Source organism: Petaurus breviceps, unplaced genomic scaffold (genome assembly GCF_028583685.1).
Source record: "Petaurus breviceps papuanus isolate PSGF00001 unplaced genomic scaffold, PetGlider_PUasm1.0 91041, whole genome shotgun sequence".
NCBI lineage: Eukaryota > Metazoa > Chordata > Mammalia > Diprotodontia > Petauridae > Petaurus > Petaurus breviceps.
This window is the reverse complement of record NW_027187400.1, coordinates 29,908,575-29,934,511: the sequence shown is the minus strand read 5'-3', so window position 1 is coordinate 29,934,511 and position 25,937 is coordinate 29,908,575. Positions and strand designations below refer to the sequence as shown.

The window sequence follows — 25,937 nt, the reverse complement described above, 5'->3', positions numbered from 1 at the left end:
CCCTAAGTGTAAGGCACAAAACTGATAAATATGGTAGGTGATCAAGCAGAATAGTAAGGATTGGGGTCAAAAAAAAACCAAAGTGTGACCATAAAGTAATATTTACTTTCTCATACAGACTGTGGTTCATTGACTATTTAGCAGAATGTAGTCAAGGGAATTCACACTTCAGACAAGGGTTATAGGTGACATGTAAGAATCTGTAAAGTTGGCTCTAAAGGCAATTTCAAAAGAGAAATTCAAAAAACGCTCTGAGCAATGGCAGTATCATTATAATAACTGTATAGCCTTTCAAGGTGACTACTTTGAAGGACAACACTCATTTGGACATAAAAGGTCTGATCTATGCTGTTGGAGTTTTTTTTGTTTTGTTTTTAAGGGGGAAAAAAGTACGTCACTCCATATCCATACCCCATACGTTTCCCAAATAGATTATTTAAAAAAAAAAAACCTTTCAGTGGCACCTCATGGCTAAGAAAGACACATAAAGAGAATGCAATCTTCCTTTGGGAGATAAGAGTACACTGCTTGGATTTATAGATTTCATATTTATTCAAGATTATAAGGATAAATCCACAGATGACAACTACAATGGGTTATTTTAAAAGAGAAGTTAAGGGTGCTTGGGATCTATCCCCAAGCTTTGAGGACAAGATCCTGGGGAGCAACTACCCTATTCTACCATGAAAATTTCCTTCATTCCATGTTACCAAAAGAAAGTTATTTTGGGGGCGGCCAGGTAGCACAGCGAGTAAGAGCACAGGCCCCAGAGTCGGGATGACCTGGGATCGAATCACTCAGCACCCACCCAGAAACACCTGACCATGTAACCTTGAGCAAGTTACTTAACCCCAATTGCTTTTTTAAAAAAATTTAAAAAAAAAAGAAAACTATGTTGGCTGGCTAAGCTGTTGGTCCACTCTTTCCTGTCATAACCAAGGATGTCAATAGGGCGGTGATGATGCTTCTGTTTCTGGGGCTTCTTATGTTACTGTCTGGAGTGTGATTAGTAAAGTAAACCAACAACAGCAACAAAATGAGCAGCTGGTGATGCAATGGTTAGAGTTCAAATCCGGCCCCAGACATTTACTAGTTGTGTGACCCTGGGCAAGTCACTTAACCTTTCCTCACCTGTAAAATGAGGATAGTAACAACATCAACTACCAGGGTTGTAGTGAGGATAAAATGAGATATTTGTAAAAAGTACATAGCAGAAGGTGTGGAATAAATGCTTCCTCCTTTCCCCTCCCTTCCTCTTTCTTTCTTTTCCTTCTTTTCTCTTCCCTTCCTTTCCATTTTCCTTCCCCCTTCCCTCCTTTCTTTCTTTTCCTTCCTTCCTCCCTTTCTTTCTTTCTTTCTTTCTTTCTTCCTTCCTTCCTTCCTTCCTTTCTTTCCTTCTCTCTCTCTCTCTCTCTCTCTCTCTCTCTCTCTCTCTCTCTCTTTCTCTCTCTCTCCTTCCTTCCTCTCTTACTTCCTGTGAGGAAATTCTATTAATGCAAGTCATCCCCTGATGCTCTGCACCTTATGAATGAGTGAACAAGCATTTATTTAGTGCTTATTGTGTGCTGATGATGCCAACAGAAAAGCAGGGTGGTCCCCACTCTCAAGGAGGGGATAATCTAACAGAGGGAGCAGACAGCACATCTACTCAGCCACATCAGTGAGTTTCCTGGGGTGATGCAAGAGTCAAGGACTTGCCCAGGGTCACACAATCAGTGTGGATGAGAGGCAGGCCATGGACCCATGTGGGTCTTTCTGACTGAGGTCGGCTCTCTGTTCCCAACTCCAGGATGCCGTATGGGATCCTGTGTTTAAGAAGAAGAAGGCAGAGATGTGGGAAGAGCACCATTTGCAGCTCATACCTGAGTGGGCTGTATAATAAGGCACCTGTGGCCCTTTGGAATCTGGGAGTCCATATGCAAACATACATAACATGCACAGCATAACACACAAACAGCATTGTACCGCATCAGTCCGCTGTCTATTAAGGATGATGATGGTAAGGAGCTGGAGTCAGCTATGGGTTTCCTAACAACACAACAGCTAACTTCGATCTGGAAAAAGTCTACACAGCTTGCTCGAGACAAAGGAAGAATCAGATTTTCAACTACAGCAAATTCCTTCACCTATCCTGAAATTCTTCCTAGCACTCCATTATGCCCCAAATAGCCTCCACTCACTGAAGCCCCTGTCAATAAAATGATGAGACTTTTCCATTCAGCTTTTCCTTCAATCTGGCTTATCGAAACTCTTTTGATCTTATGCCTCATCGAGATTTCAGCTTCAGGAAGCAAGGCAGGGACAGGACCAGCAAAAGGAGCAGCTCTGCCAATCTCCCCTCAGCCTCAGATGAATTTGTCAAGGACCCCCTTGGAGCTGTCAGAAAAGTAGCTGGAGCTCTCCTAGGCCTGCTTAGAGGTGGGGGAAAAGAGAGAAATTAGGCAAATCCAAGTCATGGGGCTTGGCAGAGGGAGGGCCTTTCATAGGCACTGCGGCATGTATTTGGCTTCTAGGGCAGGCACAATATGCAATTCAATATTACTGCAAGCATTTATAAAGTACCTACTATGTGCCAGGCACCGGGGGAGGCAGGGGGTAAAAAAGCAACCCAAAATAGTCCTTACCCCCAGGCAATTCAGTCCACTGAGGAGACACACGATGTCCACAGAGAAGTATGATACAAGGTAATTTCCATTAACAACTGGGAAGAATCTGGGAGGCCTTCACAGAGGAGGTGGGGCCTGAGATAAGCAGGGAGATGATGAGGAAGGAAAATCCAGGGATGAGGGAGATACCTAAGGCAAATGCCTGGAGGTGGGAGGTCTAAGGCTGAGTTCAAGGAACAGTTAAGAGTCTAGTTTGCTGGAAAGGTAGAGTGTACGAAGGGGAATAGTGTTAAATAAGGCTAAGAATATAGTTTGGGGAAAACAAGACTTAGACACGTTAAAGAGATTCAAGAAAAACTTCAAGATAATTCAAGAAAAATGGAACCAGCCTACTTAAGGGATCTACAGCTAAATATCCCACTCAGACAACAGAAAGGAAATCATTGCTAACACATCAGTGCCTGGTGTTTAATGAATACATGTGGTCTAAAGGACATTAGTTCACCTAAGTCCCTCATGTCCCTGACACCTGGGATCAACAGGAAAGATCGGAAGGCATAAAAGCATAGAATCTTAGCACTGGTGGGGCCTTGAAGGATCATTTAGTCCTAAACTCCATTCCATGTACATCTCCATACCCTCACAAGCATCTCTGTCTGACGTCTAAGTGGAGGCTGATTAGAGAGATGATCAGTGCTTAAACATTCGAAATAATCAAGTAGTGATGGCCTTTTTTTCCTCAATAACCATAAAGCAATATCTTGATACCACCGAAACATTTGAAAGAACCAAAAGTGGGTAAGTGGATTTCTGCTAAGTGATTTCAACCTAAGGAATGAGCATTGTGTCCCACGACTCAATGAGTGACTTTAAATACATAAATATGTGTAGGTTTTAAAACAGAAATCTAGATAGTTAGTTGAAAATATCTCATAATGGTGTTATGATTTGTCAGAAAGTTCTTCCAGAAATTCAAAGTGAAATCTGCCTCTCTAATAAATCCCCTGCAATCTTGGAACAACACCAAGTAATTCAATTCAAGCAAGGGCATGCTCAGGACCCAATGGTCCCTAGCACTTGTCCTTAGAAATGGTTGTTCAAGTGACCAGAACAAAGATTTCTGAAGGATCTGTTCTATGCAGAAAACTGCAAGAGGCACTGGGGAGGTTCAAAGGGCAGCTAAGCGAAGGTCCCTGCCCTCACAGAGTTTACAAGAGAATAAGGTAAGACACCACAGTATACAAGAGCTGCCTAAAAATGAAGGATTCCTCTTACCCATTTACTTAGTTTCACCCACCAGTGATGAGTTATACATTAAAAATGGCATAAGAGATGTTAGCAGTTAAGTCAGTCAACTAGCATTTAGTAAGCGCCTGCTATATGTCTGGTACTATGCCAAGCACTGAAGATACAAAGAAAGGACAAAAAAAAAACCCTAAAACAACCCAACAACAACAATGACAACAACCCACCCCTGGCCTCAGGAGCTCACAGTCTAAAGGGGGACACAAATGCAGACATCTCTGTACAAATGAGGTTTGTACAAGATAAATCAGAGACAATCACTGAGGGAAGGTGGGAGCATTAAGGGGGGATGGGAAAAGGTTTCTTGTAGAATGGGACCTGGAGAAATGCAGGGAAGGCCAGGAGTAGGAGACGAGGGAGACAGCTCTAGGTATGGGGTGCAGCCAGAGAAAATGCTGGGAGGCTAGTGGTGGGGTGTCTTGTGTGAGGAGCAGCCAGGCGGCCAGTCTGAACTGCCCTATGTTTTGCTGTTGTTCAGTCATTTCAGTCGGGTCGGACTCTTCGTGACCTCATGTGGGGTTTTCTTGGCAAAGATACAGGAATGGTTTTGTCATTTCCTTCTCCAGTTCATTTTACAGATGAGGAAACTGAGGTAGAGTGAAAGTGATTTGCCCAGGATCATACAACTAGTGAGTGTCTGAGGTCAGAATTAAACATAGCTCTCCCTGACTCCAGGCTCAATGCACTATCCACTGCACCATCTAGCTGTCCAATACTACCCAGCAGTTAAGTGTCAAAGTTAGAACTAAAATTCAATCTTTGGACTCCACAATCTGCCTTCTTTCCATGACTCTACATGCCTCCACACTTCCCCCCCTGACAGCCCTATGGCATAGGTGGGCAACACAAGCTTCATCCATCCTGCTCTACTGATGGGGACATGAGGCCCAGAGATACCGTGTGACTGCACACAATTATCTCATGTGTGTCAAGCTGGGCTCTAATCTGGACCTCCCGGTTTCTAGTGCATTGCTAGTCCTATGACCCCCTACTGTATCTGAGGACGACAAATCATCAGATGAGCAACACTAGAAAATTTCCAGAATTCAAATACATTTTCAATTCAATCTCATCTTTGCATTTCACAATGACTAACATTTTCACTCAGAGATGCCTTAGTGGTTCCTTATCACTGCTTTAAGACAGCTATCTGTCAGGTGACAGAGTTCATATAAAAGGTGACACAGTGAAGCAAGGTTAGCTTTAGGTCATTTGTCAACCTGAGTGGAGTCTGCCAGCACCAACACTTGGCAGGGAAGGATGGAGCAAGACACAGGAGCATCCCTTGGGGGTCTACTTCTGGATGTCTCATCCTTGGCAAGTGGATCCCTCACCCAACCCAGAACCAGCACATACCTGGCCCTAATGTGTCTCACTGTTGCCCCTCACCAAGAAAAAGCTACAGCCCCTTTTCGATCTGTCTCTGCCAGAAGGCAGCGCAGGGAGCCCCAGACAGTGATGCAGGGAACCTGCCTCAGATTCCCCTCTGCCACTGACTCTCCTGTTTGACCCTGGGTAAGCTCTCTCATCTATAAAATAAGGAGGTAGAACTAAAATGGTCTTTAAGAGCCCTTCCGGTTCTAAAAATCCTATGACTCACAAACTAAGTAGAATGTTCATGTTACGGGTCTATGCCTTAATCTTCTTACTCCAAACATACCTTTAACAAACTGTTCTCAACACCCTTCCCCAAATTCAATACCTGTGGGGCTTTGGCCCTCCTGACACTCCTCTTCAAGGCCAAGTAATTCTTTTATATTTGTGCTTCATTCTGTGCTTTGTGCCCATCTGTCATAGATGCTTTGATGGATCTATGATCTCCCCAATAGCTGGCATCTAGATCTGTTTCAAGGCATACCAAGGGCTCAACATCCATTATTTCATTTGTTGCTACTGCAACCCTGTGAGGAAGGTCATGCTGTCCACAAATCCGGACCACTTGTAGACGGGAGCCCCAGTGGCCTGCTCTAGGTCACACAGCTCATAAAGACGATGGATGGGATTTGCAGACACATGGCTTCTGACTCCTGTTCCAGGGAGCTTTCCACAAGGCCATACTACATTCTACTCATTGATCATCCGTGCCAGGGACTGGACAGGGAGGAAACAAAAAGAGGCAAAAAACCATCCCTGCCCTCAGGGAGCTTACATTCTAATGGGGAAAGGACACCCAGAAGAGATGGGAGGCGACTCCCAGAAGGCTTCAGTAGTACAGAGTGCAGCCCCCTGGGTTTAGATCTTGCCTCTCTGAAGTAGAAGCAAGACAGTCTCTGCTTTCTTTCTAGTTATATAAATGTCAGGGAGGATGCTTGTTATCATCTCAATAAGGTGATCCAGGCCCAATGACTTCATCGCTAGGGTCCTCAGTCTCCTCTGGTGTATGCTGAGGGGTCTGGATGAGATGATCTGTCACACCTGTCTGAACTCAGAAGAAAAACAGATTCTTCTCTTTAGATGGCTCTCCCTCACCTCCCTTCACCAAAACTACACAAAATGATTTTGCGAGACTTAGATTTTTGAGAGCTCTCCCCCATTCTCTTCCAACAAACAATCCAATGCTTAAGAGTCTCAGGACACAAGACTTAGGTGTGTAATTTACCTACATTTTTGGAAATCTGCTTTCCTAACATGTTCAGCACATATCTAACTCTCCAGAATCCTCATCCTGGTCATTATAAACTCAAAACTGACAAGATAACTTTCCCCTCATAGTTCCTGCCCTTTTACTTCACTAACCAATTTTGCCACAATGGTCAGCTAACTGACCAACAAGGAGTACCAGTACTTGTCCTGTCATCAGCTAGGGGGTGCAGTGAAGAGAGTGCCAGGCCTGGAGTCAGGAAGACTTCTCTTTCTGAGCTCAAAACCAGCCTGAGACACTTACTAGATATGTGCCCTTGGGCAAGTCACTTAACTCTGCTTGCCTCAGTTTCCTCATTTGTAAAATGAGCTGGAAAAGGAGAAGGCAAAGAACTCCAGGATCAGGATCAGACACGACAGAAATGATGGAACAAAGTTCCCACCTGCCATTTCTTCTGTTTCTGTCAGCAAACAAAATCAGTAATTTCTCTACTACCAGTAGAATCTAAACTTCCAGTAAGTATCTGGATGCTTAAAATCCCAGTGACATATTCCTCTGGGGCCAACTACATCAGTCCTCTGAAGGAAGCACTGCCCACCTCCTCCATCTGCCAGGGCAGACTCTCCCAACAACCTGGCTTCTGTTTCTCCTTAGACCCCTGCCCACTTTCCCTTCCTCCTGCTTTTGCCTCATGGGCTCATGGACTTCGGTGTCCCTCTACTGAGATGATGACAAGCATCTTCCCTGACATTTACATAATTAGAAAGAAAGCAGAGACTGTCTTGTTTCTGCTTGAATCCCCAGCATTCTGAACATCACTTGATAAATGGGTTTTTTCATTCAATCCTTTATTTATTTACATAGAGCTTTAAGATGCGCGAAGCTGTTTACATAAACATTATCTCACAACAAACCTGTGAGCATCCTCATTCTACAGGGGAGGAAACTGAGGCTGGAGAAGTTAAGTGATTTGCCCAGGGTACGATTTAATTCCAGTTCTTCCTGACTCCAAGTCTAGCTCTATCCATTGGACTACTCTACCTCTCACGATGATCAGAAGGATTTGAGTTTGGACACGTATTATGACCATAAAGAGCACCACGGCTTAGCGGAACAATACCACAAGTTGAGACTTGGGTGGTAGTCCTGGTTCTGCTACTGACTGGCAGTCATTTCCCATTCCTAGGCCTAAGGATCTTCATCTGTAAAATAAGGGAACTGGACTAGATAGTGTCTTCCTGCTCTAAAAACCTGATTCACCTACACTGTTTAATAGCAATGAATGTCATCTTCAAAAGGCAACAGATCACAGAGATTCTCTTACTTCTTATGTATTTTGGATTCTAAGTTATAAACTATTGGGAACACAAGTAGGTAAGGGAGAACCCCACCAATTAGCACTTAAAGAGAATGAAGAAAACCAAGATGAAAAGAAGGATATAAAAAATTTAGAATGTGCTTAAAGAGGCAGGTAAAATATTTTGGTTTCCAATAAAAAAAAAGATACTAAAAAACCCAAACCTTGGCATACTCAAAACATTGTTATGCATAATTCTTGAACTCCACAAAAGCTTCTGCAAGGATCACCTTCAAATACATTCCCCCAAGCTAGATAGCAGTGAATTCCCCAGAAATATCAGGAAACATGTTGGGGGGATTATGGTCTTTCTGGTCCCAGTGATGGGATATGCTAATAGAGGTTTACAAATGGCGCTGGAAGATGGTTGCCCAGATTCCTTCCTGCTGTCACCCCAATGGGGCCTATGTGGGCGGCAGCATGACGGTGCATGAGCACAAAACACAAGCTTGTTTTCCCAAGAATATTTTTACTAAATGCCAGTAATTTTATTTAACTGTGCATTTTGGTGGGGGTGATTTAGGAGAGGCTAATCAGCATGCACGCAGAGTCTGATGAGAGTTATTAATAGAGGACAGAGCACAGTTTGCTGAACTGACTGCCCGGTGAAACAAACCTGTCAGTACTTAACTAAAGATCAGTTATTAAACTGAAAAAGTACTGAATGAAGAGATAGAAAGGCCAGCATGAGGAGGTGGTTGCTTAGCAACCTTCAGCAGCTAAGACAGAAAGACGGGGAAAGATCAGGCTTTGGTCTCAGAAAGAGGATAGAGTTTGCCAGTGTTACAAAAGTGGTAAAAATAGTTGTCCCTGAGAATAAGGGGAAAGAACGGGCTAAGTGTTTGTTGAAGGATGCACTGTTGTGATTGAAAGCAAGCCCGAATAAAAGACACATTAATCAGACCCATAAAGTAATGGTTCAGTCCCAGTCTCTAATGATTCGCCACAGGCCTAGAGCACACAAAAAGGTAAAAAATGTGGCAAACTGTGAACCAACGCCAGTGCTCGCTGGGGGAGGCATCAATTCTCTTGCCAATCCCACATTCAGGATCTCAGTGACAGAGGACTCAGTGCCCATACAAGAGCTTGTGGAAAGGGTTTGTGCTATGGAGAGTGACTGGTGTCTGATGACGACGCAGTTGCCAAAGCAAGCCACCACCTTCCCAGGCCTGAAACACTCTATCTCCCCTCCCCTCTAGCACTTAAAATTCCTAGCTTCTCAAGACTCAGCTGCCAGGACCTTCCCCTCGCAGGCTACCCCCTCTCCACCATCTCTGCACTGATCTTGTGTGTTCTGATTCACGGACATGCTGTCTTCCCATTACAATGGAAGCTTGTACCCACAGCACTTAGCACGGAGCCTGGCACAAAGGAGGTGCTTAATAAACACTTGGTGATTGATGAGATTACTTGCCAGATCTTAAAGCACTATATAATTTTGCTATTTTATATTATCGCTATTATTCTTAGCCTGAGGCCTATTTCAGGTGCTAGGAGCTCAGAGGGTCACGGCTGGCCAGTCCCACATGACTGATTTTGCGCCGACTGCCTCCCACCCCCGTGCCAACAATGGCGCCACCCCCCCCAATCTCTGGTTTCTTTGTGACCAGGCTCAAGCACCACCTCCTCCGTGAAGCCTCTCCCCATCTGCTCCATTGCTAGGGCGGTGACCTTACATCCATTTGTATTTGTACATCATGTCTCCCCCATTGGAACGTAAGCTCTTTGGAGGGCAAGGATTGCTTCGCTTTGTCTCTGTGTCCCCAGCCCCTAACACAGTGCTGGCATACAGCAGGCACTTCATAAATGCCTGCTATCTGACTGATGGATAAAGTCTCCCCTTGTTCTCCCAGCTCTTCCTTCTTCCTGGACCTCTCCTTTGTCTCCATCACCGTCTACCTGGCATCATATCTATATGGGGACCGAAGAGCAGCAGAGGCCAGGGATGGGGTCATCCCATATCACCGCATCTGCTGAGCTGAATCGCATGGCCATGCACATCAAACCCAAACCTGGCTTTGGCTTGCTGTGTACATTCACTTGCTCTATGTCCTGCTACCAACCCTACTTTAAAAAAAAGACAAACCAGCTGTTATTTACTTCTCATCCCATTCTTTCGATCCCCATACTAAGGGCAGAAATTCAAATTACTCTCTTCAGTTCTCTCCTGGTACATCTTTCTTTGAAATATGATGAGAATAAGACCTAGAAAATTAACTGACTTGTCTTAAGCCCCATAGGAAATAAGAAGCAGACTGTGAGTTCTTTGAGGACAATAAGTGTCTTTTTTGACCATTTTTATATCTCCAATGGGGCAGCTAGTGACCCCATAGTGCACAGAGCACCAGGCCTGGAGGCAAGAAGACTCGCCTTCCTGATTTCAAATCTGGCCTGAAGACACAATCTGTATGGACCTGGGAAAGTCACTTTACCCTATTTGCCTCAGTTTCCTCCTCTGTAAAATGAGCTGGAAAAGGAAAGGGCAAACCACTCCAGTAACTCTGCCAAGGAAACCTCATTCACAGGAATTTGGATGTGACTGAAAACGACTGCACAACAACAACAACACTGTCCCCAATTCCTTGCACAGATTAGGTGTTTAATAAACATCTGGCAAGCGGACTTGCCAGACTGAGCCCATTAGGACTTAGAGCTCTCTACTCTAAGACAGGGGTGGGGAATCACGGCCTTGAGGCCACAAGTAACCCTTTGACAAGGGCTGCACCTGAAGACCTAGAGGGCTGCATGTGGCCTCCAGGCCGCAGGTTCCCCACCCCTGCTAAGGTCTGTGCTAAAGGACTAATCTCCCTGGCATCTGACAGACAGAAACAAGGCAATCTCAAGTTCTTTCACAAGCTATGAACAAACAATGTCTCCTATACACATTCACTAAGACACCACAATAAGCTACTCAAATAATTTGACTTCTGTAATGCTTTGAAATTCACTGAATCCTACTGATTCGTGCCCACGAAATCGCACTTAGGGAGCTATGTTCCAGGCAACATCAGTAACACAATGCTGTAATTATGTCAACAAGCTAACTCGATACATCTTAGAAAACGCCATTATTAAATATTTTCAATTAACTCCATCTAGATTTCTGTTTTAAAACCGATTAAGCAAAAACCTGATACCACCAGAACATTCCAAAGAACTCAAAAGTGCGGAGGTGGATTTCTGCTAAGAAACCTGAGCATTGAGTGCCCTCTAGTGGCGTGAGGTTGGATCTGTCTTGAGCTATAATAGACCCCTTCAGTCCCCTTGTAATCTTAGAGGGAGAATATGGAACATTATTCATCCCTGGAAGCCAAAGCACTTCACTTAAGGTGACAGCCACAATATCATTAAGATTTCCAAAGGAACCATATAAGTTGGCAAAATACTGAAGGAAGAAAAGTTTCCATCATAAGTTAAACACCAGCATATATTTAAAACCGCTCATATTAAGTCTTGGGAGACAACGCCTTAAAATGTGTGGTACCTAAGCTGAAGATGATCATATTAGCATGACAGGAATGCTGCAATAAATCCAAATTAAATAAACCTAATGAAATCAGATTCTCTCCATGCAGATCTCGGAGTCCCCAAGCAGCATCTGAAAAACAGATTAAGCTGCTGCGGCATATTTGCACAAAAGTTCGACGTCTGCTCCTGAAGGCGCCCAGAGGATGCGCGACCTCCCAGCAGGACAGCAAGAACTCTTCTTTGGCTTGAGAGTAAAAAGAGTGTGTGTGTGTGTGTCTGTGTCTGTGTGTGTGTCTGTGTGTGTATGTCTGTGTGTGTGTGTGTGTGTATGTGTGTGTTAAAGATCAGCCCCCTAAAAAAAGAAAGCAGATGCTGCCAGGGGAGCCAAGGAGGCTAAAGAAGGAGGCCCTGGGCCCTGGTCAACTGGACACGGGCTTCTGTATTTGGGTGACATACAGAATCAGTGCTTTCAAGCGAGAAGAGACCTCAAGGTTGACCCTGAAAGATAAGGACACTGAGGGAGGGAGACAGGGAGTTACATTTCCAAGGTCACTGAGGTACTAACACTCACAGTCAAGACTGGGACTTCAAAAAGCCTGCTCCTTCCAGAGGGCCTCCCTCACTGAGTCCCCTCTCTGTCCTGCTTCCTTTGGCCAACCCTGCCATCCCAGCCGGGAGCACTTGGTTGTTGATCCACGAAGGAGAATAGCAGGGACCAGCTGCAGCAGGCAAGGCCATCGCCTCCCCTGACAAAAGGAAAGGATTCTCACACAATCCCACTGCAAAGAAGGCAGGGACCAGATTTCTAAATTGGCCAATGTGATTCCCTGGGGGAGGTGTGGTATAAGAGGTCCTTTCCTTTCTTTTGCAAAAGCAGTTGCAAACTTCCATCTCATCAGGCCACTGGCTTTCTGCATGATGACTGAGACACACAGGCTGATACTTTATATATATCATCTCTATTTAAGATCATAATAGGCTTAAGGAATGGATACTATTGATGTTATTATACCCATTTTACAGATGAAGAAAATGAGGTCCAGAGAGCTGTGAATGGTGAAAAACCTGGGAGTATCCGAGAGGTGGGAGACAAGCCCTGTCCCTGCTGCCTCCAAGCCCAGCACCCTTTCCACAACACTTCAGTTGGGTGAGCTGGGGCCACTACAGGTGAGACTCCTCTTCCATGGGGCCTTTATTGACTGTGTCATGCATGTGGCACACAAAGTCTGCCCTCTCCTGCGAAGGACATTTTCATGAGTCTGTGTTCTAATGACCAATGAGAGGGTCAACTTTTTGACGTGAGGATGGTGCGCTCAGGGAGCGCAGAGTACTTGCTGATGGATGGCCCAAAGCATGACAAGCAAAATCCAGTCTGAGTGAAGGTCTTGGGTCTCCCCTTCCCATTTGAAGGGCTTAAACAGTACAATCAAGGCATGCTGCTAGCCAGGAGGGAAAACAACATCTGCCAGAGCTAAGAGCGATGCTGCAATTGTTTCCTATTGTTAAGTCATAGATCCTGTGCCTTTGCAGCCAGCTGGAGAATCGGCATGTGTTTCTTACTCGGAGCTGCTGTGGTTTCCTTTTTAGCAGAGGAAGGTAAGTGAAGGAATTCTCTTCTATCTCTATGGCTGGGGGCAGGAATGTATAGTGCACAGAGGCTGAGCTTAGGTCACAGGACCCTAATCCTTGTCTACAAGTCAAATTCTGCCTCAGTCACTTACTAGCTGGGTGACCTCTCTGGACCCCAGTTTCCTCTTCTATAAAACCAAGCTATTGAGCTAGACTGGGAGGGGCAGATTAAAATAGAAAGGGATCCTGTCGGCCACACCCTGACTTAGGAAACCACAAATCAATACTATCCATGCTGCACATCGTGTTTTTCTTTATTTTGTTAACATTGTCCAATTGCTGCCAGAGTCTGTCACCTCTGAGCGAGTCCTGAGTCCTGAGCAGAGCTGACTCTGGGACAGTGTAGAGGGCAAGCTCTCGGGCTCCTCTGACCTGTACACTCATCTAGAAAACGTGGTCAGCGGGCTACAAAGAAGAGCCAGAAGAACTTCTCCAGATCTCTATGGTCAAACAGGCACCGAGTGGAACAATGGGTAGGACCCTGAGTTCAAATCTGAGCCCAGACTAGCTGTGTGGCCCTGGGCAAGTCACTTAATCACTGTCTGAATTCATTTCTTTAACAGTACAACAGGGATAATAATAATAATAATAATAATAATAATAATAGCCTCCCAGGGCTGTTGTGAGGATCAAATGAAATATTTGTAAAGCACTTAGCATAGTGCCTGGCACACAGCAGGCCTTAATAAATTCTTCCTCCCTCCCTCTTTTTTCCTTCCTTCCTTCTTTCTCCCCTCCCTTCCTTCTTTCCTTTCTTCTTCCCTCCCCCATTCCTTCCTTCCTTTGTGATCAGTTCCTAACCCTGTCATTCCTTCCTTCCTCCCTTCCTCTCTCCTTCTCTCCCTCCCTTTCTCCCCTTCCTCCTTTCTTCCTCCTTTCCTTCTTCTTTTCTCCCCTTCCTTCCTCCCTCCTTCCCTTCCTTCCTTCTTCTCTCCCTTCCTTTCTTCTTCCCTCCCTCCTTCCTTCCTTCCTTTGTAGGCTTCCTCAGACCTTGTGATCAGTACATTCCTAACCCTATCCTTCCTTCCTTCTTCCCTCCCTTCTTACCTCCCTCCCTCCTTTCTTCCTCTTTCCTTCCTTCCTCTCTCCTTTTCTTTCTTCCTTTGTAGGTTTCCTCAGAGTTTTGTGATCAGTACATTCCTAACTCTGTACTTCCTCCCTCCCTTCCTTCCTTCCTTTCCTCCTTTCATCCATCCATCCTTCCAGTGTATCCCTTACAGAAGCTGGGTGCCCTCTAGCCACTTCTACAAGGTGTATCCTGGCAGAATCCGCTTGCGTAGATGAATGTTCCGGCTACATCTCAAGTCCAAAGATTACTGTGCATTTCAATACTGCTGCCACATTAATAAGGTACTAGAATAAACTAACATGCTGAATAATGATGTTGAATTATGTGAAGAACAATTATGATGAGAACATTCATAAAAAGAAGAAACCATATTTAAGCTAGCAGAATGGGCCAGCCTTCAGGGGAGAAGGATGCTACTTCATAATGTGGCTTGTGGGAATACAATTAATTATTCTTTTGTCCTAATGAATAAGTTTAATTCTTTCAGCAAAACGCAAGCGAGCACAAAGATGAGTTCCAGCATCCCAGGTTCTAGCCAAAAACATAAGGAGTTTTACCGGCTGTCAGGCCAACATAACCGAGATATCTGCCCTCAAAAAAAAGCTTCACCATATGAAATGAGCAACGCCTTTACAGAAGACCTGCAGCCTGGAAATATTGGCTGGAAAGTCCTTCCTGGAGTCTCATCTATGGACTTATGCAAGAAAGCAGATAACATTATTTTAATCATGTATTGTCTGCAGAAAAATGAAGACATCAATCTTGTGTGTATCACATCACCCGAAGTCACAGCATTGATCTCAAAGAACCAATTCTCTACTTTTTTTTTTGCAGGTAAAATAGGCGTCCTCCTTATGAAGACTACAGTAGATAACTACTAGAGAGGCCTCCTACTCATCTTTTCTAGATTCACACCTCAGACACGCAGTAGAGACTGAAAGGAGAAATCCGTCTGTAGCCCTCTATTTCTGGCTCTCCCATTTCTGACCACTCACCATCTTTCTGTCTGCGATCCAAAGACAGGTGGGACCCCTGTGATCTAGGGTTCTCTGACAACACCTCCCCACAGCGCGATGCTTGGGTACCAAAGGTCAAACACGTGCTAACCTAGCCTTCCAAAAAGGGAATCCTTTTTGTAAGATGAGCAGATAAGTTCATGAGAACTCATCTTAGCTTTGGATGTAGCACAGAGGTGACGCATTCTTTCAGAAGGATCTCATCACAACTTCTGTCCCACTCTCTCTAGGGATACTATCGCCGCCCCCACCACAGTGTAGATCAAAGCACTTCTCAACTATAAACAAATGAATGAATGAAAGGGTGTAGAATCTAAAGCACTATCTACTCAGTTCAAAACCTGATGAGCAAACACTATCATCCACTTTCTCCATCGCTGTGAGCCGCTGGAAACACGTCTGGCCCCGCCTTCAGAGTTGGTAGTTTGGCTGGCAGCACTTTAGGACTCCACTTTAAAAAGCCCCACATCAGCATCCCAGGCCTCTGTCTCTCAGACAATGCTTATTCCAAGTAAGGAGGACAGTACTTTAAAAAAGGAAAGGAACTTTTGCTCACGTTTCCTACAGTCAGCGTGGCTGGCAATCAGTGGCTTTTGGTGAATCCACAATATTTGAAAGCCTTCATTTCCAAGAGCCCCACATGAAGTGACTTCTGGGGAGAAGGGGGGACTGTTTCTGCTGGAGACCCCTGTGGAGAGCTCCAGCTGCACATCTCTTAAATTTATGGAATGAACTGATTGACGGGCTGATCCACAGACTAGAAATATCTGCGCCCCACTTTATCAGTGTTCAATTTTACAACTTAAAAAGCAGCACAGCCAGGAAAGACCTGACTAATGAGTTCGAATTAAAACAATATACAGCAGTTACCTTATAAAGTTGGTGATTACTGTACACTATTAAGTGCTTTTTTTCTCCCAGGAACAGATGGAAGTCACGCTATGGAGATGAAAGTTAGCACCCTGCTAACACTTACTTGAAGGGGATGGGGGAGGTTTCTTGGAGTGCTGTGGCTCCTCTTTCATGTGGCTGGAGGGCCCAAGAGAGGTTCCCAAGTGTTCTTCTGAACCGAGTGAGAACTGGAATTGGATGGTGCCCAATTCAACTTGCTTAACCTGAAAAAGACAATACTTAAATTCTCAGTAAAAAAAGGCATGTGTGCCCTCTCTGATGCCCCTCACTTGTGCTCAGCACAAAATGCTGAGACGATTTCTGTCCCATCTTCCCCAGAAAGAATGTTTAAATTAGAGACTCCTGGAGAAAGACATATTTAAGTTATAATCATGTGACTCATGTCGTGTTATGGCACAGCATTCTGAATGACATGGTGATAAAATCAACCATGGGACCAAAGTCTTGATGGGGAAGAAGTTCAGATTTCTTCCTATCTGGAGTTTTCTACAAGGCTGATGGATACATTACCACCCGGTATATCTATTTCATCTGATGCTTTCTTTAAAAAAAAGAGAAAAAAAACTCTTTTATAGAACATATTTCTCTTTCCCAGGAAGGAGACAGGTGTGTGTTATCCTAAAATCCTTAGAAAACAACTACATCCAGGTACAAAGAGAAGATACCTTTAGCCCAGGGTAGCCTCAAACCTTCTTTACTATAATGGCTTGAAATTGGTCTCACAAAATTAATGGAGTAGAAAAATGTTGGAAAATATGTATACAGACCACCAGCACTGGGTCAAATCTACAAATTCTTTCCAGTATCCTGCTTCACAGATGCAGATCCTCTAAGCTGCTAGGGTTATATATACAGCAATTAATTTTAAGCAACAGTTCTTTAATATAAAATGGCCTTGTAACATATCTTTCAACAATCAGTCTTTGTTGTTCATTTACTGCTGTCATGTCTAATTCTTTGTCACCCTGTTTGGGGTTTTCTTGGCAAAGATATTGGAGTGGTTTGTCATTTCCTTCTCCAGCTCACTTTACAGATGAGGAAACTGAGGCAAGCAGGGTGAAGTGACTTGTCCAGGGTCACACAGCTAGTAAATGTCTGAGGCCACATTTGAAGTCAGGAAACTGAGTCTTCCTAACTCCAGGCCTGGCATTGTAAGCACTATGGTGCCACCTAGCTGCCAAAAAAATCAGTCTTTGTTTAAATTCATGAACAAGAAGGAAAGTGGACAGGAGTTAATCAATTCGGTAACTTTCTATTGCTTTCAGAAGCAAACATAAAATGGCCCTTCCTAACCTGGCCCCTCCCACCTTTCCAGTGTTCTCACACCTCAAGTGCAATGTCAGAGGCCTCAGGCTGTCCTACAAAGACCCTCCATCTCTTGGCTCGGAGCATTTCCTCTGGCTGTCCTCCCCACCTGGAACTCTCTTCCTCCTCTGCTCTGACTCCTGACCTCTCTGGCTTCTTTGAAGGCCCATCCAAAATGCCTGCTTCTACACGAAGCCTTCCCTACCCCCTCTTCATTTCAGCACCTTCCCTCTTTTAAGGATTTCCTTTATGCCCGGATGTCATGGTCCTCTTTGAGAATGAAGGACAGACAGCAAGCGTACATCCTGGATAGAGCTTTCCTTGTATATATTTGTTTGCATGTGGTCTCTCCAATTAGACTGTAAGTTCCTTGAGGGCAGGGATACTCTGCTGCCTCTTTTGTATCTCCAGCACAGGGCCTGGCCCATAGTATGTGCTTAATAAATGTTGACTGATTAATTGATTCAGCAATGCTACCTTTTCCCCATCAAAGTCACCAGCTTCTAGAGAATAAGGCCCCGTTAGGAGGTTTTTCACCTCTCATAGTGTCCAACAGCAGATCAAGCTAGTGAGTAAAATTAACTAACTATGGCATTTGTACAGCACTGGAGCTCTCAGAAACTCTGACTGCAATGTACAGGGGAGCACAGGTGGCTCTTTAAAGATAACAGAACCTTTGATGTTCCTCCTCCCCAGCACAGACTGCACATCTAAAAGGTGAGAGGTGAAAACCAGCCTCATAGGAGGCTTAAAATTGAGTAGGACAAATGATGGACTCCTCAACAATCTCTTGCATAACCTTGGTCTCAAGGTTGGGTGTTTCTGATAGCAATCTCCTATAGAAGGAGGACAAGTAAGGCCTTTTGGGGATGCAGCCAAATTCGGTTCCATAGAGAAGGAAAGGTCTTGTGATGAGACTGATAGATGATGCTGGCTAGTCTCCCAGTCCTTAACCTCAGCCCATCAAGAATGGTCTTTGTCTCCAAAAACGACGTTGTCTCCTGAGTCCAAATCTAGATGACCTGCTGATATAACAGTCACTCAGCAAGCAAAACTTTTTTCCTATCTTGGAAAAATGGTAAATAGTAATGGTAAAAAAGGTTCATGTGAGGACTCTAGAAAGAGCCTGGATAGATTTTAGAAATATAAGAGTCTTGAAAGAAATACTTAATGATTTAAAAAAATTAATCACATTATCAAAATGCAGAAATTTTAGAGATATGACATGTGAGGTCTAGAAAGATGAAATGGCTCACACCAGGTCACAGATAATTAGGGGCAGAGCTTGAACTAAAACAACGGTCAGGCGATTCCTGAGAGGCAGCACGATGCGACAGACAGACGGCTGCATTCAGTCTGAGAACTGAGAGGTCAGCCTTTGGTGGCTTGCTCTGTGGTCTGGGGGAAGTGCCCCTTCTTTCCTGATCTGTGAAACGAGAGGGTCCGAGCAGAGGCCTTCTGAGGCCACCTCCATCTCTCTCTAAGTCTATGCACCTAAACACTTATGATCAGATAACCACTGCAGTCCCTTCCAGCTCAGAATCTTACTCTACACACCCAGGTTGTTCCCTGACTCCAGACTACTTCCAAAAAGAACCAAACATACGCTCAACTTTTTCCCATCGATTAAATGCTTTAAGAAATCTTTTTTTTTTTAATTGGCACATGTTGGTTCCTTTACAGAATGCATTCATTCAAGAGTTGAGGGCACTGAGAGTTCCCCAAGAGACTAATATAAATGGGAATGACAAAAGGCATTATGTCATTAAATTAATTAACTTCAGTGAGTAGAGGGCTGGATTTAATTCAACTACTCAGCAAACATTTATTACAAAGTGAATATCACTTTGTAATTTAAAAAAGATATAAATCCTTGTCATGGAAAAATTCTGCATATGAAGCATGGCTGAAAATAGGCTCAGCACGACTAGCACGGTTATTTTCAGTCACTATGTATGTGTTAGCAGGGCAACAGATGTAGCAACACAGGACAGGCCAAATTCACTGGAAGGAGAAGTGAATGGTCTTACCTCCTCAGAGCTCATGCTGGTGGAAGGAATCTTGTACACCAAACAGTGGGCAGGGTTGAGCTGGGCTCCTCCTCGAAGGGGTAAGGTCACCACCTTCTTAGAAGAGCCTTCTGTCAGCGGACTCCAAACCGCCCATCGAACTACGTGCATGTAGGCCATGTTAGACAAAGATGTAAGTGAGCCCCCCTGGCAAGGAAACAGAAGAAAGGCAGGCTATGAAATGCTATCAGTTATCCCTCCATCTCACTACCTGGCTGGCCCCGCTTCTTGTCCAGGCCAATGTTCTCTAGAGAATATCTCAAAAGCCACTTTCTTACACAAGCCATTATTGGTGAGATGTTTCTGCCTGCTCACAACCAGCATCCATCCTTCCCTAATAACCACAAAATGTTCAAAGACCTAGAAGAAGGACTCCCAAACACTGGGTAGAGATGTGTATGGAAGCCTGTATAAGAAGGTGTGGGCAAGTCTGGACCAGCAGATGTAATACACACACGTTGACAAGACTTCCACCAAGGAGAGCACCCCACTTCCAGGTAGCCTTGCAATCACCCTTAACTCTTCCTTCTCCCTCACCACCTCTTCCTGCACAGTCTCTCCCCCAAGTCATATTCAATCAGGTACCAAACCTTATCAATTCTACCACCATAACATGAGTCCGCTCACACAGTGACCATCCTGGAACAGCTTTTCCCCAGCTCTTCCCTGATGGCAGCCTCCTAGTTGGTCTCCCTCCTCCTGCTCTGTCTCCTCTCTGACCAACCCTCCACGTGTATACCAAAAGAATCTTCTTCAGGAACAGGCCTGTTCTCCTACTCAACAATCTGCAGGGGTTCCCTCACTCCCTCGCCTCTGGAATAAAATACAAACTCCTGGCCTAGTATTTAAGATCCTTTTCAATCTAGTTCCCACATGCTTTTCCTCATTTCACACTACTCCCCTACATGTATTTTATGTTTCCACCAAATTGGATCACACGCCATCTCCCACCTCCCAGCACTCTCCTAAGCTGTCGCCCATGTCCACAATGCTGTCCATGCTCACCAGTGCTTCTCAGTATACTGATCATGCCTCATGGCTCACTTCCTATGTGATGGTTTCCCAGAACTGCACCCCCCCACCGCCGCCCCGCTGTCTGCTATAACACTACCTTCCTTCTCAGTAGGAAGCGAAGGCAGAAATTTGGACTCCTAATAAATCTTTATTAAACTGAATTGAAAGAGAGGACAGATACACTGAGATTTTAGGTATATTCAAGTCCCCCCACCATGTGGCATTCATTAAGAAAACACATCAAAAGGGGAAGTACTCACTCATGGTCACGAAAAATTAGTGACAGCAACAAGAAGAACTCAAGTCTCTTGCCTGTTCATGGGACATTCCCATTCATTCAAACTTCCTATCATTTGTTTGACATGGGTGTCTTCCATGTGTCTGGAAAGCACTTGATAAGGTTCATGCCCCTCAATCAGCAAGCACTACTATGTTCCAAACACGGTGCGAGGTGATGGGAATACAAATGCTTCAGATGAAACCATCACTAATCCCAAGGAGTTAACATTTTAATGGGGAAGACAAGTTTCTATGTTAGTATACATGAAATGAATACCAATACAGAGAGCAGCTAGGTGGCGCCATAGTGCACAGAGCACCAGGCCTGGAGTCAGGAGGACCTGAGTTCAAATGTGACCTCAGACACTTACTGGTTGTATGACCCTGGGCAGGTCCCTTCACCCTGTTTGCCTCAGTTTCCTGATCTGTAAAATGAGCTGGAGAAGGAAATAGCAAATCACTCTGGTCTCTACTAAGAAAACCCCAAAATGGGGTCATGGAGGGTCAGACATGACGGAAACAACTGAACAACTGCCAACATATATACGAAGAAGTGTGGAGGGGTGGGCACTAACATCTGGGGAGATCAGGAGAGGCGTCATGAAGAAGATGGTGCCTGACTCTGTGAGATGGAGATGAGGAAGGAGGATGCCCCAGGTGGAGTGGGGAGAGCCAGTGCAAAGGAGGGCTGAGTAAAGTGCAGGGAGCCTGGAGAGAGGCCGAGGCCAGGCTGTGAAGGGCTGTCAGAGCTGACACAAGACTAGAGACCCTGGGATCAATTGGGGAAGGGAGGAAGCACGCAGGACTCATTGGAATGCTAGGGAGACTGCTTTTTGAGACATCGTACTATGCTGATGGTTTTCCCTAAAAGGAAAAATCTTGAAATTTCTCCAGTAACTTTTCATTTGGTAAGGAAGAGGCATTGATCACTTAGGGAACTTTGGGGGCAGGAAGCCTCCAAGGTTTCCTGGAGGAATCAGGAGCGTGGGGGATGGCAAATCAAGGCCATGGAGTCATTTTTCCTCCACATGCTTTTTCCCATGAAAGAATAAGCCAAGGGCAGCTTGGACTCGGGGCCATCACTAGTATGGTACAATGGCTCTGGGTTAAAATTCTGACTCTGCTGCTATGAGACCTTGAGAAAGTCACTTAACCCCCTCAAGTTGCTCATTTATAAAGGAAGAGGGTTGGCTTGTTATTGTTCATCCTTTGTTCTCAAAGAAAGTCAAGGATATTGGGAGGGTGGTATCTTGACTTGAAAGTGAATTGGATTTAAATGGAGCAGGGCTGTGCAAGGTCACCAGCCTCACTCTCTCCTCCAGAGTCACTGGAGTTCAGTCACAAGACATGGGTCAGGATGACTGGCGGTGGCCCTGGGCTGGACTGGGTGGCCTTCGAGGCCTCTTTCAGGTCTAGACCTGTGATCCTCTCTTCCTAGAGACTTTTGTGGCCAAAGTAGAAAGTCCAAAAGGCACCTGAATCAAGCATGAACTTTGTGCTCAAATTCAGTGGCGGGTGGAATAGTGACCCCAGGCTGGATGCTGTGATACCAGGAAAAGAGAGTGGGGAGCAGGAAGGACGCAGCTAAGAGAAGCTCATCTGATCACAGGTGCTGGGGGGGGCGGGGCGCAGTGACATACCACAGAGGGAGCCCCATCCAGTTGTCTTCCTATTTAACAATTCTTGCTAACTAGGCGCTTATTTCTACATGGCCTGACTGCAAGTGCCACCAACACACGCCACCAGCACATGCTAAATTTTGGTGTCCTTGGACAAAGCCCCCATCATCCTGCCCTAGTTATAGTTCTGCATGAATACAAACCAGGCTTTAATATACGATCCTGAAGAACAAATCCTCTTTATCCTTTCCTGTTTGCATTCTTTATCACAGGTTAGCTGACCAAAGGACAGCACACACAACACAGAAAAAAAACAAATGTAGAAGATAAAACAAATGCCACATTAAGAAGAGAAATAAATCTTGAAGAATATGGCTGAAGGGCTTAAATCTGAAAGTGTTTTCAAGTTACCACTTTAATTCATTTATAACAGAGATGTCAGTTTAAAACCAAGCCATGGGCTCACCTCATTCCTTGAAATCCCTCACTCAGCTCAGCAATCAGCTTTGTGATTTACCACTATATATGAAGGTCTATGGAGATTAACTGGGTTTAAACCAAAGTCATGATTGACAGATCTTATAGGTTCCTTCTGGTGGGTTCAAGGTACACTGCCATGGCCCATGAAAGCTAATTTTCTCCTAAAGGCCCAACCAGGATTTAGTAATCGTGGTGCCAGACTGGCAGACCCAGGGCTGGGGCATTTCCTCTAAGAAGAGTATCCCTGAATAGCCAAATTAAATCACCATGAAACTCTAATAGCTACACACTGGAGACCCCCAAGAGCTGAAGTCTGAATGTAAAAGCCCTAGATCTCAGTTCTGTGGTACAGAGTGGTTACAAGGGACAGAGCCTATGAACAGGAACAGGGCACTTTGGCAGGCTGGATGTACAATGAGGGTGCCTGAAAGAAAATCGATTCAAAGAGGTTTCTGTTCCCACATCTGTCTTTGAGACTGTCTTCTAAAGAAATCTAGAACCTTGTGAATTTGAAAAAACAAACCAAACAATGTAGGTCAATGACCTATTCCCTTATTGTTAGTTTCTAGAGATTTAATTGAATTCTATAAATGTGATTAAGCCCTTACCATGTGCTAGGGACTCTGATTGGTATCAGGATTAGAGAGACCAAAATAAAACAGTCCCTTTCCTCCAGAAGCTTATGTTCTATTGGAGTAGGGGTAGGGGGCAGGAATACAACAGATGCACAAGGAATTCAAATGCCAAGTAATGGAGAGACTGCTAATATATAAGGATCAGTTATCCCTCAGGAGGCAGCCCCGAAGCTTTCTCTGAAAACAAGGCTGTGAAGGGGCTACAGTGAGAGGCCAGCCCCTGCAAGATGGGAGAAGCCATTTGTGTAAAGGCACAGTAAAAAGCAATGGGCACCATGGAGCCAAGGTGGTAGATTACGGGCAGCCACACAGCTGAACTCTCCCAAACAACGCCAAATAACACCTCAAATCAAATTTTGGAGTAGCAGATCCAACAAAAGACAATTTAAGAGGTCAGCAAGAGAAGTCTGTGGCACCAGTGTGAAGGCCTGTCCAGAGCCCACACACGTGGCCATAGGAACCCTGGCTACAGTAGCAGCAGCATTTTGGGGAGCTCTCAGTCCAGAGAGGGTAAAGGGATTGGACAATTGGTCAGAAAGAGATTACATGGGACCTTTTGCTAACACTGGGTGTAGCTGGTGTTAACTGGCAAATCTATTACCCATTATTATGGGTTGACGTTTCAGGGCAGAGAAGAGTGCTGGGAGTTGGTCACAAGGGAATAGGAGCCCTGGTCACAGTTCCAAAGCAAAGAGAAGCCCTAGAATTTGTGGCTGCAGGCTTCCTGAGTAAAGATCAGAGCCCAGACCAGGAGAGCAGTGACCACACCTCTCCCCAAATCATACCCTCCTTGAAAGTACTAAAACCTTGCAGACCCCCCAGAACAAGCTCTGAAAACAGCAGCTTGAAAAAGCCTGAAGCTTGGGATAATGCCTCCCCATCCCCAGGAGAGCAGAGCCCAACTTTAACATAAAGTTTAAAGTCAAAAAATACGCTGGAAAAATGAGCAAACAACAATAATATAATCTGACTATAAAAAGCTACTATGGTAGCAAGGAAGACCAAGACATAAACTTAGAAATAAACAACAATGTGAAAACAGCTACCAAAAAAAGACTCAAAGAAAAATGCCAATTGGAGCAAACCCAACAAAAATTTCTGGAAGAGTTAAAGAAAAAGCTAAGAATGGTAGAAGAAAAATTGGGAAAAGAAATAAAAGTGATGCAAGAAAATTATGAAAAGAAAAATTATAAAAATTATGAAATGAGAATTAACAACTCAGTAAAAGAGGCACAAAAAAGTACTGAACAAAATAACACAGTAAAAAATAGAGCAATTAAAGAATTGATCAAATGGTAAAAAGAAACACAAACACTCACCAAAGAGAAGAGCACCTTAAAAAGCAGAAATTGGCCAAATGAAAAAAAAGAAGCACAAAATCTCACTGAATAAAATAATTCCTTAAAAATTGGAATTGGGCAAATGGAAGCTGGAAGCTAATGACTCCATGAGACATCAAGAAACAATAAAACAAAGTCAAAAGAATGAAAAAATAGAAGAAAATGTTAACTGTCTCATCAGTAAAACAACTGACCTGGAAAAGAGATTGAGGAGAAATAATTTAAGAATTATTTTACTACTCTGAAAGTCATGATCAAAGAAAAATGCTAGACCTTATATTTCAAGAAATTATCAAGGAAAACTACTCTAATATTTTAGATCCAGAGGGTAAAATAGAAATTAAAAGAATCCACTTATCACCTCCAGAAAGAGATCCTAAAATGAAAACTCCCAGGAATATTATAGCCAAAAACCAGAGCTCCCAGATCAAAGAGAAAATACTTCAAGAAGCCAGAAAGAAACAATTCAAATATCATGAAGCCACAGTCAGGACAGCAAAAGATTTAGCAGCTTCTACATTAAAGAAGCAGAGGGCTTGGAATATGATATTCTAGAAAGCAAAAAAGCTAGGATTACAACCAAGAATAATCTATCTGGCAAAACTGAGTGTAATCCTATATGAGAAAATGATATATGTAACTCCTAAGACTTTTATCATTATTATGGCAGTTAAAAGGAGTTTTATGTACACAGAGGACATCAGTATGAATTGATTATGTTGAAATTATCTCCAAAAAAAAAATGAAGGAGTGAGAAAGAGATACATTGGGAAAAGGAGGAAGGGAGAGGTAGAATAGGGGAAATTTTCTCACATAAAAGAGGCACATGAGGAAGAGCTTTTAAAATGGAGGGGAAAATGGGTGGGGTGTGTGGTGAAGGCAATGCTTGAACCTCACTCTCACTGGAACTGGTTCAAAAAGAGAAGAACAAATATACACACCCATTTGTGTGCAAAAATGTTACTTACCCAATAGGGAAAGAGGAGGAAAAAAAAAAGAAAAAGGGGGAAGGTGATAAAGGGGAAGGCAGATGAAAAGTAGATTAAGGATAGATTAAGGGAGGCAGTGATCAGAATATACTTTTGAAGAGGAAGAGGATAAAAAGAGAGAGAGAAGAAGAAACAGAAGAAAATGGGATGAAGGGAAATACACAGTAATCATAAGTGATTGTGAATATGAATGGGATCAGCTAACCCATAAAACAGAAGCAGAAAGCAGAACAGATTAGAAACCAGAACCCAATAATATATTGT

The 25,937-nt window shown here is 44.1% G+C and overlaps 1 protein-coding gene across 1 annotated transcript in view; it reads right to left on the bottom strand.

The window, feature by feature from the left end:
• The window catches only part of NPHP4 (nephrocystin 4), a 169,960-nt gene that overhangs the window by 60,733 nt on the left and 83,290 nt on the right, over positions 1–25,937 (bottom strand). Inside the window, exons 14-15 of the mRNA XM_069079459.1 lie at positions 19,279–19,464; positions 16,008–16,146 (exon numbers count right to left, since the gene is read on the bottom strand). Coding sequence (XP_068935560.1) covers positions 16,008–16,146; positions 19,279–19,464 — 325 coding nt within the window. The remainder of the gene's footprint in view (positions 1–16,007; positions 16,147–19,278; positions 19,465–25,937) is intronic.